The following is a 17,921-nucleotide window of genomic DNA, read 5'->3' as shown; positions in this document are numbered from 1 at the left end:
CACATTGACCATGGCTCTATGAAACACAGGATGTTTGGATCCCTCTCCCTAAACTCCAGAAATCCTGCCTCCCCCTGCTGCACAGAAGAACTACACCAGTTCTGCTGCATCTAAGGCCCTTGAGGATTGGGGTAGAGTTCACATTGTTTAATACTACCATAATATTATTCACATCCTCACCTATATAAAATGGCTTAGAAAATTAGTCTTGCACATAAACAAACTTTCTTCTCCACTCTTTCCAATTTCTTTGCATGCCACAAAGGTGGTTAATTAGGACCTTATCCAGCAAGGCTAAGTACCCATTGTTAATGTACATTCAGCAATTTGAAAGCTTATGTAATAATACAGTTCCAAAGTTTTTTGCAAATGAAGGCTGGAATTTTCAGAGGCACAAAGGGCAGCTAGTTACCCAATTCCCATTTGTACCTTTGAAAAACTCCCGTTAAATACTTACCTCACCCACTGCTTCTCTCAGTTTGAGTTATGTTTTAGCTCAGCAGTGATTTAAATCAGTGAACATTATGGTAGGTTTGCACTCTGTTTTAAAAACAATGGCTTCTGAACAATTCAGCATTGGTTGGAGATGATAATTTATTCTCTAGCTTTCAGAAGCCTTCCTCCCTTTTGTAGCACACAAGAAGAAAACCATGTTTTTTCTCAAAACCATCTTCAAGTATTTAAAAACATTTACACTCCATTCTCTTCTGGGCTGAGAGCCAAGTTTTAATGGAAACTACACAGCTTGAAAATAAGGACCATTAGTGGAAATACAGACACAACCAGTGGTGGAGCATATGTGCTATGAAATTTATATTTAAATAAATTTAAATATTTAAATGATTTTATATTTAAATCTCTAAGGTTATGAAAACCAAACTTCTGGAATTGAAAATTCAGACCAATAGAAATATTTTAATGCAAATATTACTAATTTAATGGTAACAATGTTTTTACCCCAACATTGTGTTAGTAAACTTCGTATTTTTCATGTGAGATAATAGAAAGTAGTAAGTCAATGATATAGGAAGTAGAAAGCATACTAGATAACAGATTCTCAGGTTTTTTTCCCCATAGAGTGAACCCCATCTTAATAGAGAGATTGTCTCATGGCTAAAAGAAAAGGAGTACTTGTGGCACCTTGGAGACTAACAAATTTATTTGAGCATAAGCTTTCGTGAGCTACAGCTCTCTTCATGGGATGCATCTGATGAAATGAGCTGTAGCTCATGAAAGCTTATGCTCAAATAAATTTGTTAGTCTCTAAGATGCCACAAGTACTCCTTTTCTTTTTGCGAATACAGACTAACACAGCTGCTACTCTGAAACCTGTCTCATGGCTAACTCCCTCTTCATTCAAGTACATTACCTCATCTCCCAGATACTATAACATACCATTCCTTTGGTATCTACAATAATTGCTCACATGGAAAAGTAATATTAAGAAAAAATTTAATGTACATCTTACATGCCACATTGCATTGAAAACTAGAAAGGAACTAGCACCAGAAGATGATAGCTTTCCATACATCATGAACTACTGTGTTTGATTTTTAAAATTAACCCAATGTTTTTTAAATCAATAATTATATTGTACAAATATAACATTTTCCCAGAGGTAGAAGAGACTGAGGGATAACTGATAAACAGACTAAAGGGATAATTGATAAACAGCAACATTGGAGGACAAATTCAAAATATGATCTTGCTATTTTCTTCAGTTATTTTAAGAAAAAACCCAGTTTTTCCTTCTATTGTTCTCTCAGACTCATGTAGTGCACTGATTTTTATTAAATCACTCAGTAAATGCTAGTTTTGATGCATCTTTGCACTTTCTCTTGGCAGTTATGATAAAGAGGTCTTTTTTTTTTTTAACACCACATGTGGCTACACCAATCAGCAAGATGCTTGATTCTACAAGTATTATGGCTAAGGATAATGGAGTATCAACATCTGGGTTGTTAGTAATATCCCAGTAGAATTGTGCTCTCCCATCTGTTTTCTCTTGCCCCACACCTGGATTGCAAGGTCTGTGGGGCAGGGACTACCATTGGTTATTTATACAGTTCCTACAGCATAGGGTCCTAGTTCATAGGTTTTTTGTTTATTCAGTTGGCACTACAAATGTATTAGTAATGGGGTGGTGGTATTGCTAGTCTTTATTCCCAACCACTCCATTACCTAAAACCCCCAAAAGTATATTCAAGGAACAGTGAGCAAGGTAATACAGTATTTTTTATTGGCTCAACTTCTGTTGATGAGAAAGACCTGCTTCCAAGCTTACAGAGCTCTTCTTCAGGTCTGGGAAATGTACTCAGGGTAGCACAGCTAAATGCAAGGTGGAACACATTGTTTAACATAAGCACTTAACTCATATTCCAAGGGACAACTCAAGGTAAGGTGGCCTATTAACACCTCTCCAGTCACAGTGAGGAAAGGTAGGGGGGAAAAAAGGGATGATGGGAGATTAAGTGGGTTACAGACAGTCTATCTAGCAAAGTTATGAATTTAAGCTCTGAGGCTCATCCGTTGTGCAGCTTTCCTTTGAGAATTTAAAAAAAAAAAGAGCACTATGATGACATGTTATCAATAGCTGTACATAATCACAGAATCTCTGTGGCAAGAGGGAGGCAAGGCAGTATTTTTTTTTTTAAATGCAGAAGTAGTTCATGCTATGGAAGACTTTCCAGAGCTCTTTGTATGGGGCATTCTCAAAGCACCTGGAGGACTGGTTGCAAGTGGCCCAGGAGAGATGCAAGCCTTGACTGATGCACACTTCCATTGACTTTGGGTTGAGACTTTTTTCTCCCCCATTGTGTGGTGATCGTGTATAGTTGCTTCTTTCATTGATTTCTTCTTGTCTAGATCTTAAGGGAAAGCAAGTGGTCATTTATCTTTTGTGTGGTTTAGGCCCACTGTGTTTTAGATCAGTCCATAAGGAAAAACATTTAAAATTAGCAGGTGTGTAAATGATACTCAAATTGCAAAGAGTTTCCTTATTAACTGGAAGTGGCTGTGCACCGTCAGTCCTTATTAAAAAGAAAATACTGTACTGTTTCACTGCCCAGTCTACTGAAAGTTGTGGGTTTTTTTTTTTTTTTTTTAAAGTGCTGACAGAGCAAGACATTCTTAGAGTGAAACAATAGCTGATATTCTGCAAAGCTTATTTTACAAGTTCTGACAAATGGAGGTTCTACAACCTACATGTAAACAAAGCTACACCCCGAGCAGACTCATCACAATAATGAAGTGAAAGAATGAGCCAGTTTAAAAATATTTATTACAAAATATCACTTTTGTACAGTACAAGACTTAAAATCAGAAGCCTTATGCTCAAAACTAAATTCAAGAACAGCTAAAAGTGTCTAGTGCAAAGTAGTGAAACCCTCAAGTAGTTAAATACAAAAGAGACTCCTTGTGGAGTGCTGATATGGTTTGCACATTGATATCAACCTATGGCACTGAGAGTGTTTTGGATATAAAGAGTTGGTACTAAAGACTCACTTAGCATTAGGAAGTTGCCTTATAATTCAATATAGGCTTCAAGATAATGCAGTTCAGAATACTTCCACCTGCAAGTATTAACATTGTTCACAGCAGCATAAAAGTGTGCATGATGTTTTGAAAATAAAAGGTACTCTTTTCCAGGGGGACATGGTTATATATTACAAAAAGTGCTAAAGAGCACGAGAACACAGATCATGCTCAGGCATTAATGAGCCTAGAGAGAGCCAAAATTTAAATGTTTACTTGAAATGAGAGACTGTCTTTGTGCACTTCATGACCTTGTCTAGCATTCAAGATCTATAAGCTACTGAAGCATTGACACAGTGAAGAGGACCTTTTTCATCCCTATATTGAAGGTGGAACATCTCTCGGAAATTTTACTAGACATATGGACTAAATCTATACGAATTGAATAAAAAAAACCTGTAGTTATACGCGTACCAGTTAAAACTCATTCTGCTGAGCAAGGTAGTATAACAGTCTACTATTGCTTGGATTAAGAATTAAATAAAATCTGATGTCCACAGCAAGAATGTTTAGTGGCGCGTGCTCTCAGTTTCTAGCCAAGATGATCTGCATTACAAAACCAGCCCACAACTGAGCATAGATGCTAGTTGTTCATGTGAAGTACTGGATTCTCCATACTTAAGCTCCTTTGAAAAATCCAAGCCTCAACATTTGGCACAGCCTTACAGTTCAAAGATGTGGACTACATGTGTCATTATGTCTTTCACAGTCAAAAGCATTCCCCAAGATACAAACACAGCCTTCTCCAAGTTACGAAGCAAGTTGCGTTCAAGATTTTTTTTTTAACAAACAATTCCTGAAAATGGCATCAATCTTCTACTATTCAGGGCAAGTAATAAAAATGATCGAATAAAGCTATTTTTAGAATAAAAAGTTGTTTAACATTTATCATTGGGAAGTGCAGGGAGAAAAATGGGACTTTATAATGTCATAAGATACTTTGACCCACACATGGCTACCAACCTGCTACACCTTAAGGTTCCTATCCTGCTGCTGCCCTGTCAGGTTAAAGTGGATCTGAATATGACAATATTGTACACCAATATATGCACCTAACTGCAGAGTTCCATAATAGATGGCGAAGCTCTAGTGACTGTTCTGGAAGAAAAATAGGTACTTGACATTTGTCAGCATTTAGAGGTTCAAGAGTTAAACATGGTTCAGAAACTGTATACATCTATTACCTCAAGTCTCAGATCATGTACCTGAAAAACTGAAATATTAATCTGAACTTCTTATATGCTTTTTTGGTAAGGGCAAAAACATTGAAAGATATACACATCTTTAGGTTTCAGAGTAGCAGCCGTATTAGTCTGTATTCGCAAAAAGAAAAGGAGGACTTGTGGCACCTTAGAGACTAACAAATTTATTAGAGCATAAGCTTTCGTGAGCTACAGCTCACTTTATCGGATGAAGTGAGCTGTAGCTCACGAAAGCTTATGCTCTAATAAATTTGTTAGTCTCTAAGGTGCCACGGGTACTCCTTTTCTTTTTACACATCTTTAGGTTCTCTTCTTTGTACTGAATGGCACAGGTCAAATCGTGCAGTCTAGACCAGGGCTAGCCTTACAAGTTGGCACAGGGTGCCATTTTCCGTATTTTGGTGCCTCTGGCCTCTACTCCCCCCCCCCCATTGTCCCTGGCCCCAACTGCCTCCCCATCTATTCCCCCCATTGTCCCTGGCCCCTTCTGTCTCCCTGAGCTCCCATTGCCCCTGGGTCCTGCTGTCTCCCCCTCACATTGCCCAGAGCTCCTTTCTGCAGGCTTGCACCCCAGGCCTGCCCCATTCCTTGTCGCTTGACCACGGGAGCTGGAGAGCGGTGGCTGCTGGTCAAGTGCCACCCAGCTTTGAAGGCAATGCCACCGCCAGCAGAAATGCAGCAGTAAGGGTGGGATGGTATAATACTGCCACTCTTACTTCTGTGCTGCTGCTGGCAGCGCTGCCTTCAGAGCAGCAGCTGCTGACCGGCAGTCCAGAGGTGCTGGGGCTATGAACTGCCCTGCCGAGAGGTGGCGGGGCTCAGAGTTGGCAAGCTCTGGAACAAATTAAGCACTGATGGTGCCCCACAGACCACAGCGCCCAGGGCAGTTGCCCATGTTATCCACCCATAAGGCCAGCCCTGGTCTAGACTATAACCTCCAGATCTGCAGCATGATCTTTCCTTCCCTTCTTCCAACAGGCTGACAGACTCCTTCTGTTCCATGACCTGTTGGAAGGAACTGTAGAGTAATGCCCTCAAGCATTAGTCCTGATAGAAGGGAATCAAACTGTCTCTTCAAACAACTTGAAGTTTCTTTCACACGGCTGCACTTTGCCTCACTGAGTTCTTTGGTTTACTTGGGATACACCAATCATCTGCCTCTGTAGCCATTTGATAACGCTTAAAGGCAGACTTGTTGAACACAGGGAGCTTTTCTACTGATTCTGTTGAAAGAGCCTAAAAACAAAAAACAAAATAAAATACAGGTATTACTTATTCAATGATCTCTTTCAAGTCACTGTTCCACGACAGTAAGAGATCTAAATATAACATTAAAAAGAAAAATCATAAAGCAATATATATTTAACAATAAGTTTGAGACCTGAGCCACTGACACTACAGTTACATAGATAACCACATACTTGGATTATGCAAGTTGCATTTGCAACAGGCCACAGTAGTGTGCACTGTTGTATTTATGTTTGCCATGGAGAAAGACGTGTTGTCGTTAAGTGTCAAGTCATGTTGTGGTCAGATTTTACAGGCCATGAACTGGTTTGTGTTCTGCATGATACGACTTCTTTGGGGCGATTTAAAAATCAAGATAATCCTGCATATAGAAGGACAGCCCCTTTCTCACAAGACCTGAAGGGGCATTTAGTACATCTTGCCCCGTTTTACAGATACAATAGGATTCTATGATGAATAGACAGATTGGGATGGTATAAATAAAAAGTTACTGTAAACACGTGTGTGTGCGTGCGTGCGTGCGTGCGTTCGTTCATAATATACACACGCCCCATTTCATAGCTTGTGCTTCGATAGTTGTATTTTAAAGTAAGTTTTGTGACACAGTTAGTACAAGTACCTCTCAGAAATAGATGCACGGACTACCAAAAAACTTTGGTTTTTATAGTTACCTGCTATAGTAGTAGTAGACTGGGCTCTTATCTAATGAAGAATCTGACATAACTTGAAGTATTTAACTTAACCAGAATTCAGCATCTGTACAATAGTTGTTGAACAGGTAAGTTACTGGTAACAACTATTTATATTTCCTTATAAGGCTGGATTTCTCACTGCTGAAGATAATGATCAGTGAAAAGTGAAGATCTGCCACTTGAATCTTTGTACTTTTAGTGCCTCAATTCCAACCAGCACCTCAGTCCATAAGTTTCTACTTAACGTGTGTGTGGGGATGAGGGGGGCCTGCGGCCTCCAATACCAGTGTAAATTGGACCAGCTGAAAACTAGTGCAATTTCTATTTATACTACAAACTTACCCTCAGCTCTGACAGTCAAGCTGAGTAATTTCTAGCTCACCAGCAACAGAGGGTCTGCAGGCCAAGTTAAGCCTTCAGTCAGTCACTTGCATAGAACCACACTTTAAATGTCAATTAAGTGGGATAAGTGGACCTATCAGTGATCAGCAATATTATTTTCATGTAACAAAAGCACATACCTTCAGACAGAGAATAGCATCTGTTCCGTAACCTGGTATAGAATATAGATTCAAGTCTCCTTGAAAGTATTTAGCATATAGACGAGAAATTGGCAAGCCATACCCAAAGCCAGCCTAGAAATAAGTACAATACATCAAAATCAAAATTTCTTCCATTTCCAGAGAGCATGATGACTGTTCAAGGGAGACAGTTTAGGTCCCTGAACATCTCCATTACTGCAGAGCTGCTTCTCCCTCCCCTGCAAAAAATGTTAACAAGGAAGCCTCATTTAGAGCACTGGAACTTTATGAAAAAAGTTAATCTCATCCTCAATCAGAAAACATGTTGAAAGATCTTTCAGTCGAAGTCTTCAATTGGGGAATTACATATTTTATACCTCTCTCTTTTATATACTGTACTTAAGTTTCCCCAGTCATGTCTTCCCTTTTTAAACCAGATATGGGGCAGAAGCGGAGAACTGAAAAGATGGCGAAGAAACTTCTATTCTAAGCTTGTCTCCTAAAGGGTCCCAATTTGGGGCAGGGATGTTGAGTGCAAGTGAGGGAAGAGAACCAAGATGCAGAATGCCTGGCTATGTAGCTTCAGAGAAAAAGCAAAAGGGGAACCCTTGCAATGGTCTCTACTCTGTTCCTTCTGGCAGCAAACATTGTCTCAGTTGCTGTCAACAAAACCTATCAGGATATAATTATGAGAAGGAGTGAGGATCGGGAGCAGAGATCACTGAAATTTTGCTCCTTCCTTCAAGTTGCGGCTCTTGAGAGGAGACTGATTAACACAGAGATGTCCACAGGTTGTTAGACAAATCAACACGCATCCACTTTTGAGCTAACAGTCATTAGAAGCGCATCCAAGCTAGTCTCAATCACTGCTGGGAGAACCTAACTTATTCTTAAAAGAAAAAAACACATAGCCCAATTTGAATGGTATTCCTAAAGGCTATTAACATAGGATTGGGGCACAAGGAGGAAGCAGAAGCCACTGAAAGACTGCCCCCTGTAACATGTAGTAGCTTTGTTCACCATTTTTGCACCAAATAGAGGTCATTCTTAACTTTAGAGGTGAAAAAAACCTAATGTGCAAGAGATTTTTTTAAATGGAAAGGGTATGAGACAATAAAAAGCTGCCTAAAGTGGAGATGGGAGAGACTTAAAAGGTACAAATGGAGAAAAATGCTGAAGCCTTAGAATGCCACTGGTCCCATTCCAACAAAGTGTATTTTTTTTATTGTGACGTTCAATTCACCTGTGACTATTTCACAAAGCAGTGAGACTGAGAAGATTCCAGGTACTTTACTCTATCTTGCAGTGTTCCTTTATAAAATTACTGTAGATTTCAGATCTTACCAAAGGAGCATTACGAGAGTCATCCATCATTGGTCTTGGTGCTGTGGAATACATGTAGCTAAACAGGAGATTGATTTTCCTCAATGGAACACCACCTCCTGTGTCAGATATCTGATTAAAAAAATTAGTCAACTGTAAGTCTGTACTAGAAATAGCATTGAACATTAGCAGCTGAACCCATCCACCAGTAACCCGTCAGTTATTCCTGATTAGATACCACAAAAGCTTAGATTTCTGATAATTAACCGCCTAAAGTAATCTTCAACTAAAGACTCTTTAGTAGATATTAACTTTGTCCTACAGTTATAAGTCAGCAAGCTTTTCTATTGCTATTTGTTGTGGAATATTCAGTCTTTATTTCATTTATGGGCAAGTAATAGATTACCTTAATTGTCAGGTCTTCGTTTCCTAGAACGACAGTCACTTCAACTGGAGAAAGAGAAGAATTGTTCTCCTGATGTTCAACTGTTGCCCTCATGGCATTCTATGGAAATTAAGGTAATCCCATCATCAGAAGAGTTTGGCTCAATTAACTGTATGTCACTATTGCAGCACGACAGATAGTAGGTTCTGGTGTGGTTCCTTCCTCTCCCCACCTCCTTCTTCCACATGCACACCAGGTCTTGGTTAGAAAGAGAGTTGACTACACTTTCCCCCTACCACCCCCATTGTTTGCTCTTTGGGGAATATTCTTAGCAATTTAGTATAGTGGGACTGAAGGAAAACCTGCATCTAGAAGCGACTCCCAAAGCAGATATTTTATTTGGGGTTTAATTATTGAAAAGGGCACTTAAATATACATATCAGAAATTAAGCTGTACCTGCCCAACATGAAGATTAGACATTATAAATTTAAAAAGGAAAGCTGTAGTCAGATTCCAAGACAACAGTCATGCCCAGTGGTCACTGAAGAGTCCTAGGTGCTTTAACCCAAACAAGGCACACACCATCTTTTCAATCCCATTACCTCTTGGTCTATTTTTGTTGCTGCCACATTCGCTTTTCTTTCAAGAGCACACAAACCCTACAGTCCCTACCTCACATATAATGGGATTTTATTTCTTCCACTCCCCAATCTTGCATTTTACATAAACTAAGGTGTTTAGACAGGGATGCATGCTCCTTTGATGCTTCCCATTCCTCTCTTTGCGTATCCTTCTGTGCATCACAAGGATGACAGATACCATGAGGGCCTTCTAACTTCACTGACAAAATGGAAACTCCAGAATTCACAAGACCAAGATTAATAAAGGAAAGAATATCTTCCTCCACCCCTCCTTCCCAAATCTCCACTACATCTGAATCCAAGTCATACCTATCTGCTGCTACCATCCCTTCCTCTAGTGACAAGAGCTATAGTTCTTGATCTTAGGTAAGACAAAACTAAAACCAAATCTGGTTAAAAGACTGAAACACATTAGTTCATGCTCACAGTACTGGGCAATGGCATGCTCATAACAGAAACATGGGTTTACAAACCTTGAAGAGTTCAAACAGTATGTGGAAGAGATGGGAAGGAACATAAACAATGTGAATCGGTTGTACTGGCACTCTTCCTGGGCGGGGGGAGAAAGAAAAAGATTTCCCCGGTATTAAGGCTTTTCTTTTGTTGGTTTTGCTTCCCAAATCAACTCTATTGTAAGCAAATGAGGTCATGCTATAGTAAATAAGGAAATGGGGGAAAAATAAGACTCACTCAAGAGCACATCATATACCAATTTGTCCATGATGCATTATTTCATGAACACGACTGAGTTATTTTCAAGTGACTGTGCACATCATTCAGTTTTTAGCATTCTTCTGGAGTGGACAAGAATTAACTGCCCAGAATCAGACACATGCAGAGAGTATGGATTAGAACTCAACAGTTCCTCAATTCCAGGCCTGCATCCACTTTCTAAGTGTGAAGAGAGCTTATTCCTTGCCATCATATGCCAGTGCTTGTGCTATTTAATATATAGACAGGTCAAGTATGTTCTCTGAAGCATTTGCAAGAGCCACACCTCAAAAAAAAGTTCATATTTGAGAGTCAGAAAGCCAATGTGCCATCTTATGGAACCAAAATGCAGAGAGCTTGGATTCCAACAACTGAGGTGAAAAAATGCAATTTGGAGGACCTTAAAGAAGTGGAAAGGAGCAAACATGAGACTAGCCAACTGGTAAACAAGGTTCAAGAGGAAGCCATATATGGTTACTCTGACAAAAGCACTAAGAAGAGATTGAGTGAAAGAGTCTCCTAGAGCTAGAGAAGTCAGTTTGGCTATTGATAAGGATTATTAGTCTGCAAATAAGAGATTAAGCCATTATCTTACCATTCACTTGAATAAGACTTAATTCTGGAGAAGCTAAGTAATACTGGTCACAGAGTCTCCGGGAAGTTTCAAAAGCATCTGTAATATTTAATTTTACAAAAGTAAGTGTATACAGTTGTAAAGTGAAATGCTATAATATAGCAATTTATTCTCTTTGGCAACATATCACTTCATACTACAGTCATATCTGGTGTATTGTAATATGTAAACATGCATGTTTTAACATTAATATTTATAACAGATATTACATTCATCACATGATGCATAAGAGTTAAGACTAAATATGCAAATGTAACAGCATTGCTAGGTTTTACAGCATAATTTGAGTTTTATAGAACAGACACCTAGAGAGTGAAAGATAGAAGTTTGCCACCCTAACAGCTGGTGTTGATTTGCATGGACTTTTCTCACCTCATCTACCACTCAATACTTGATTAGGTCTTAAATTCTTCTTCTATTTTTCACCCTCTTTAAAACCAGGACAGCAACTAGTCTACAGCTGATAACTGTCAGGCACTTAAAAGAAGTCATTTTCAGCACCCCACATAAGGACATCTTTTGTCTGCATGTCAAACTACTTGCAAACAGTCAGTGCTAACCATGAAGAGAGAGAGCCTACTGATTTAACAATGTACATACCATTCACCACTCCCACCACATCACAGCATGGATCAATGCTCCCAATGTGCTGTGGGTGACCTGAGTTGGTATTGTCATCAAAAAGAAGTGCTGTTTAAAGATAAACCAATATTATATTTCATTTCAGGTAAGCAACAAATTATGAAAAAAAAAGTCAGTTCACATTCACATACTCTGATCAGGAAAATATTGCTTTTATTTTTTGCAAGTAATAATTTCAGATACTGGAGATTTTTTTCAAGCCTCCTCCTCCCCCACCCCACCCCACCCAAAAAAAAAAAGTCCAATGGGAAAAATAGTCTAAATTTTCAAGAGTCAAGGACAGGGAGGGTTTGGTGCCGAGAGAACTACTGCTTATTGCAAAGACACAAAGTATGCTAATTTTTTTTTTTTTAAACTAACGGATCAACCTGTAAAGTAGGGGTTCTCACAACACATTTTTTGGTAGTCTCAGAGTGCAGCCACCAACTCTTGCTGGTGGCCACTGACAATTTTTCCTAAAATACTTAAATTAACTTTAGGAGGGAAAAATAAATATGCACATATACATGTCCAAATCATTTTAAAAATTTAGAGTTTTTTTTGCAGCCTCAATGATGTACAGTTGTCTCTATTCTTTACTGGACCTAATCAGAATAGAAACACAAATAAGGTCCTTTGCACACTCGTCTTTGTTATTTCTATTGCTTATTGGGTGTTTTTTAAAAACTTGCTAGCTAGTAAGTCTTCTGCTGTGAAGTAATTGAACGTTTGTTAATATCACTTTTCACAGCAGACTAACTAGCTAGGAGGCTGTAAAAAGTGAAACATACAAATATCAATTTTCACTGCAGACTTACCCAGCCCTGGCAAGCCAGGGAACAAATTGAGCCCTGGATGGGGAGGTGGATAGGGAGACAGTGGGGGTCAGGGGTGATGCAGTGGGGCGGTAAGCCGAGGGCCGGCACCCATGGTCGGGGTCCAGGGCTGGAGACTGAAGCCCCATGGCAGGAACCTGCCGCCTGCCACGCCAGGGTGAAAGCCTGAGCCTCACCACTCCCGGGAAAGTGGGGAACTCACTGGCTGCCTGATCTGGCATTTGTGACTCGTGGGGGGGCAGAGCCCAACTTTTGCTGGTGGCCCTGGGGCAGGGGCCACAGCTCTGCTCCCTGCCCCAACCCCAGTTATTGCCCAGGAAGCTGTGGCCACAAGAAAAGCCCCTAGTGGCTGCATCTGAGAAATGCTAGAGAGTCTATTCATAGGCATTCATAGAATGCATCCGATGAAGTGAGCTGTAGCTCACGAAAGCTTATGCTCTAATAAATTTGTTAGTCTCTAAGGTGCCACAAGTACTGCTTTTCTTTTTGCGAATACAGACTAACACGGCTGCTACTCTGAAAACTATTCATAGGTGAGGATGATATCACTAGATTTCTACACAAGCCTTTTCATTAGTTTAGAGTTAACGCTGAAGTTTCAAATTAAGATAACATTCTGGTAATCTTCTAGCTCATATCTGCAGTTAAAAATACTAGTGACATATGAAGTCACCTGACACACTCCTCTAACACTCATACGAAACTTTTAATTTAACATGTTCCACAACACTTACAATGCATTTTCTCAGGGGAAAAGTGAAGACTTACTGTGTTGGTTTATTAGCATCCGGATAGATATACGATTCATGTAAAACCGATCCAAGAAGTACTGAATATTTTGATTGGTGACTGGGTCCACTCTAAAGGCATCTTGGTATTCAATTACTCCTTGCGCCATTATAGGAACAACATCGTGGTGTCTATTTCGGACTATAACAAGTGTATCTATAAAGCTAAATAATCACAAGACACATTCAGATAAATATTTAAGCACATGGGCAAATTTCAAACAAGAAATTCTCTGTAGCAGCATCTTAAGTTATGGTGCAAAGTGCTTATATTTAAAAAAAAAAATTGTAAGTGCAATTGTGTTTTAAGGCCACCTCATAGCATAACCTTCAAAGGAAGGACCTCATCACTAACCTAAACAGAAGATCTTACTTTTTAAATACAAGGCCTGATTCACCCATATATGACTTCAGTTTTACATAAGAATAATTGGACGGCCTCATAAAAAGGTCAGTCATCTCTCTGATGATTTTCAATTTGAAGAGCTTGTTTTCACATAAATGCTACAATGAGACAGCTGTGCCACTGCAGTGTTTCAGTGTAGATCCTCCCATTGGTGTAGGTAGTGATTCTCCCATAGCGTATGTAATCCATCTCCCTGAGAAGCAATAGCTAGGTTGACCGAAGAATTCTTCCAACAACCTAGTGCGGTCTACACACATTAGATTAGTATACCTACGTTTCTCTGGGCATGGATTTTTCCACACTTAGAGAGACCTAGCTATACCGATGTAAATTCCTAGTGTAGACCAGGCCAAAGTCATTTTCCCCATGGGCAGAAAAATAAACTTCTGGCTAAGGTAAAGTGGCAAGCAAAATTGCCTGACTTTGCCAAAAGCACTTAATCTATATGCAACACTCTCTCTCGCCACCTGTCCTTAAAATTTTCTCATGTCTAGCCACTTCCTATGTCTTAATCATATATGCAGTATTTTCGTTTGAGTGGGCTTTTTGGCCCACAGGTGAAGTGAAAGAATACACTAGAATATTAGTAATATGAAATATCTAGGCCTATTTGTTCATAAGAACCTGAACTGAATTAAAACAAAACCAGTACTTCAACCTGCAATAGAACTTTAACTGGAATGGGATGTCCCAGAGTATTTTTGTTTAAAGTTTTTTCTTCTTTCATGCCAATTAAAATACTATTAAACTTGTTGGCCCTGAAAACAAGATCTGTTGAGATATCAAATTGGTCAGCTTTATTGCATTGGCTTAGTCAGTTTCAACATGTCATTTATTTAAAAAAAAAAAAAAACCTACTGCAAGTCAATGTAGGTGCAACATGATTAGCACTTAATATGCCTTGTATTGAAACCAAGTCCAGTCTCCATGTCTTTCAGCTTACAATGACTGATTATGCTGATAACCCAGCATAGCTGAATGTGTTATGGAAAATGGAAAGGAAGAGGAAAAATGAAATGCTTACTCGGCTAAAACCCTGTGGTCCTCTGCGTTTTTTTGATGGAACTCAACTACATCCATTAGACTCTGAATGTACCTAGAAAAGATTGTCAAAAAACATTTTTTTAAAAAGTGCTTATTTAACCGTTTGTTCAAAATGTTAAAGTTGCAGAAAAAGTTCTTCTCCTCCCAAAATTACTATTTAACAAGTTAATAAGTTGCCATAGCTCTAAGATTCCACTCTGTCACCTCTATCATATTCTGTATTGAGCACTTAAACAAAATGCTTCCCACTTACCAGCTTTTTACCAGCTGTACTGATGGAGTGCTCAGTAACTGATTAGGAAGCAGGTCAATTTCTCTCAGGATATTTGCTAGCCTCACAGGAAGTTCTTGACGCAGAAATGCAAAAGAAGTTCTTTCACATCCATTACTTGAACCTATAAAATAAGAACAGTTACGTTTTAAAACAAAAAGTATTCAACATACAAGTCGAGCAGGTTTCTTGCAGACTCCCTCAAATCCCAGGATTACATTATTGCAGATGCACAAGAGCATAAATATGTAACAACCTATCAAGGATGCTGTATTGGCTATTTTCTAGATGACTGCAGTGGATACCTAGATCAGCAAGAAACAGATATCTGTATAACAACATCTAGTTAAAAGCATATTTTTGCATTTCAAGTTCAAATAGAGGGAATTCCCTCTTTATCACCCGTGGGAGCCAAGCTAGCCTACAAGTGAGCTGTAGCTCACAAAAGCTTATGCTCTAATAAATTTGTTAGTCTCTAAGGTACCACAAGTACTGCTTTTCTTTCTGCGAATACAGACTAACAGGGCTGCTACTCTGAAATCTTACAGGTGGTCTGCCAACACCCACCCCCACCCCATAAATCTGAACACATCACTGGAACATAACTTTTCACAGCTGCTAAAGGTGATAAAATCAGATCTGCAGAACAAAGCATTCATATTGTGACCCTTGCATAAAAATCGCATCTGTTCTGTTCACATGCACTACCGTTTAAGAATCACAGACAGCTGAGCTATTTAAAGGTGTTCCCCATCAACAATACTAATGCACAAGATACATTTTCGCATATTTTTAGATGCGACTTTAACTGAAACAGCCATAGGATCTTTCAGCTTCACTGCAGAGGTGCCAGCAGCACAGGCTTCCGTTTACTATCCCAGTCGGAGAACAGCACCTCTAAGGGGGGGGAGGGGAGAGAGAAGCACTCCTGGGGCGTCGAGCAACGCCAGCAGCAACACATACATGATCCAATTCCTGAGCCGAGACTCATCCATTCCTTGGACGAACGGATTCGTACAGCGGTAAGCGCCAGATAGCGGCTGCCAAACGCTTCCGCTTTGCCGACTTCCAGCCTTGTGGAGCAGAGAGAGGCGGGTCCCGTCCCCCACGCTGTTTATAACGGGAACATCTCGGGTCAACGCAGCAGCAGCCCTCTCACGACGAGAGCAGCGTCCCGCACCCACGGCAGAGGGGCGCGGGGGCCTCCAGGCAACCCCTAGCCAGGGTCTAGGGCAGAGGCGGGACAGGGGCGTCAAGAAGCCACGTGGCTCTAGAGCGGGGGCGCACCTGAGCCCGAGACACCGGAGGAAGGAGCCGGCCGGCCAGCGGCAGCGCGCGGGCTGCCGGGGGCATCACCCGACAGCTGGAGCCAGTCCCGGGCCCGGGTCCCCGCCGGCAGCACAGAGCCTGAGGCGGGTGGGAGAGCTACCCCCGCCCCGCCGGCCACCCCCGTCCCCGCGCTCCCCGGCCCGTACCGAAGTCCAGGAACTGTTTGATAGAGAGCGGCGAGGGCGAGTAGCGGGAGAAGCGCTCCACCTCGCGCGGCACCGGGCCGCTGACCCCGCCCGCCGCCAGAGGGGCGGCGCTGCGCAGGGCGACCCGCGCGGCTCTCATCGCCCCGCGCGGCAGGTGCGGTGACGGGACTGGCTCGGGGACGCTCGCGCCGCGGTAGCTCTTCGCCTTCTAACGCCGCCGCTCACGTGCGGCGCGATTTACCACTCACACACCGGCCTCCCGCGGGGCGGGGCCACGGCAGGGGGCGTGGCTCCAGGCAAACCGCGCCCAACAGAACCTTCCCGGGGCTGGGATGAGACAGACCAGCGGTTCTCGCCAGTACCATTGTCGGGCCGGGGGGGGGGGGGGCGGTTGTGCTATCCTTCACCCCAAGAGAACCCAATGGGCGCTGGGGAGAGAATCGAGAGAAAGAGGAACAGGGGCAGCGGTGGTGGCTCGCAGGTTGGGCGGAGGGGCGTGGCCTCTGCTCTGCCTAGATACCTCTCCAGTGTCGTTGTTTACGAGGCAAATCAACGTCAAACCCCCTCTTTCCTCCCGCGCAGTGAGTCCTGCCGGGGAGCCGGCTCACCGCTCGCCTCACTGGCTGTTCCGGCCGAGCTTGGCCTTGTGGAGCGAGCCAATCCGCGGGGCTAGACCCACGCCCCTCTGGGCCCCGCCGCGAAGTAAACAGCTCGACTCCGCCCCCATTCCCGAGGGCGGGGCCGGAGCTGTTCTTCCTAGAATCTTGAGAACGGGGGCGGGGCTAGGCACGGGGACGGGCTGGGGGGCGTCGTCGCCCGCTGCTGCAGGGCTGGGCACCGCTGTGCTGTTGCTCAGGGTGGCACCTGGTTCTGGGGCCGCAGCACCATGGGGCGCAGCTGGAGAGCAATCACAGTAAAAGAAAAAAGAAGAGGAGGACTTGTGGCACCTTAGAGACTAACACATTTATTAGAGCATAAGCTTTCGTGAGCTACAGCTCACGAAAGCTTATGCTCTAATAAATGTGTTAGTCTCTAAGGTGCCACAAGTCCTCCTTTTCTTTTTGCGAATACAGACTGACACAGCTGCTACTCTGAAACCTGTCAGTAAAAGAAAACTTAGCCTTAGCATTGATGTCCTGCTGCCACCCCCCTCTCCCCCAGAAGCCTCGGGTATGCAGGGACCCTCCTTGTGCTGGCCGGAGTGGTTAGGATGACCAGACAGCAAATGTGAAAAATCTCTCCCGTATCTGTTTACACATTGGATTTCTGCAATGCTTCTGAAGCCAAAGCCCAAGACCCACCGCGTGGGGCTGAAGCCCAAACCCCACTGTGGTATAAGGCCCTGGGCAGTTTTGCTGTTTGCTACCCTCTAAGGCCAGCCCTGCTTGTTAATGAGTTCATTTATGGTGGGAAGTTTCCCTTTATGAATTCTCCAGCTCTAATCCCCCTACAAACACCATTTTTATAATTTGCCTGGCCGCTCTCATTGCTTAATACAAATACCATCTATATCCTTAAAGAGGATTTCTTATTACACACCGAGTTCTAGATAGGAAAAATCTACAGGGTGTAGCCCCATTTGTTCATA

At 42.0% G+C, this 17,921-nt stretch overlaps 1 protein-coding gene across 2 annotated transcripts; it reads right to left on the bottom strand.

Moving 5' to 3' along the window:
* Positions 1 to 5,048: 5,048 nt before the first annotated feature.
* On the bottom strand, positions 5,049 to 16,560 carry PDK4 (pyruvate dehydrogenase kinase 4). 2 transcript variants are annotated; one of them, XM_038390147.2, is made up of 11 exons: positions 16,334 to 16,560; positions 14,841 to 14,982; positions 14,568 to 14,639; positions 13,118 to 13,302; positions 11,493 to 11,582; positions 10,854 to 10,931; positions 10,021 to 10,097; positions 8,927 to 9,025; positions 8,542 to 8,652; positions 7,198 to 7,311; positions 5,049 to 5,972 (listed from the first exon to the last, which is right to left on the bottom strand). In XM_038390147.2, exons 1-11 carry the CDS (start codon positions 16,470 to 16,472, stop codon positions 5,832 to 5,834), a joined length of 1,248 nt encoding a protein of 415 aa, XP_038246075.1. In that variant the 5' UTR covers positions 16,473 to 16,560; the 3' UTR covers positions 5,049 to 5,831. The 2 variants fall into 2 exon arrangements, with proteins under 2 accessions (XP_038246075.1, XP_038246077.1); XM_038390149.2 differs by lacking the exon at positions 16,334 to 16,560 and adding an exon at positions 15,822 to 16,126.
* Positions 16,561 to 17,921: the final 1,361 nt, after the last annotated feature.

The sequence above is a fragment of the Dermochelys coriacea genome, chromosome 2 (genome assembly GCF_009764565.3).
Source record: "Dermochelys coriacea isolate rDerCor1 chromosome 2, rDerCor1.pri.v4, whole genome shotgun sequence".
NCBI lineage: Eukaryota > Metazoa > Chordata > Testudines > Dermochelyidae > Dermochelys > Dermochelys coriacea.
Note: the sequence above shows the minus strand (reverse complement) of the source record. Positions and strands in the feature narration are given on the sequence as shown.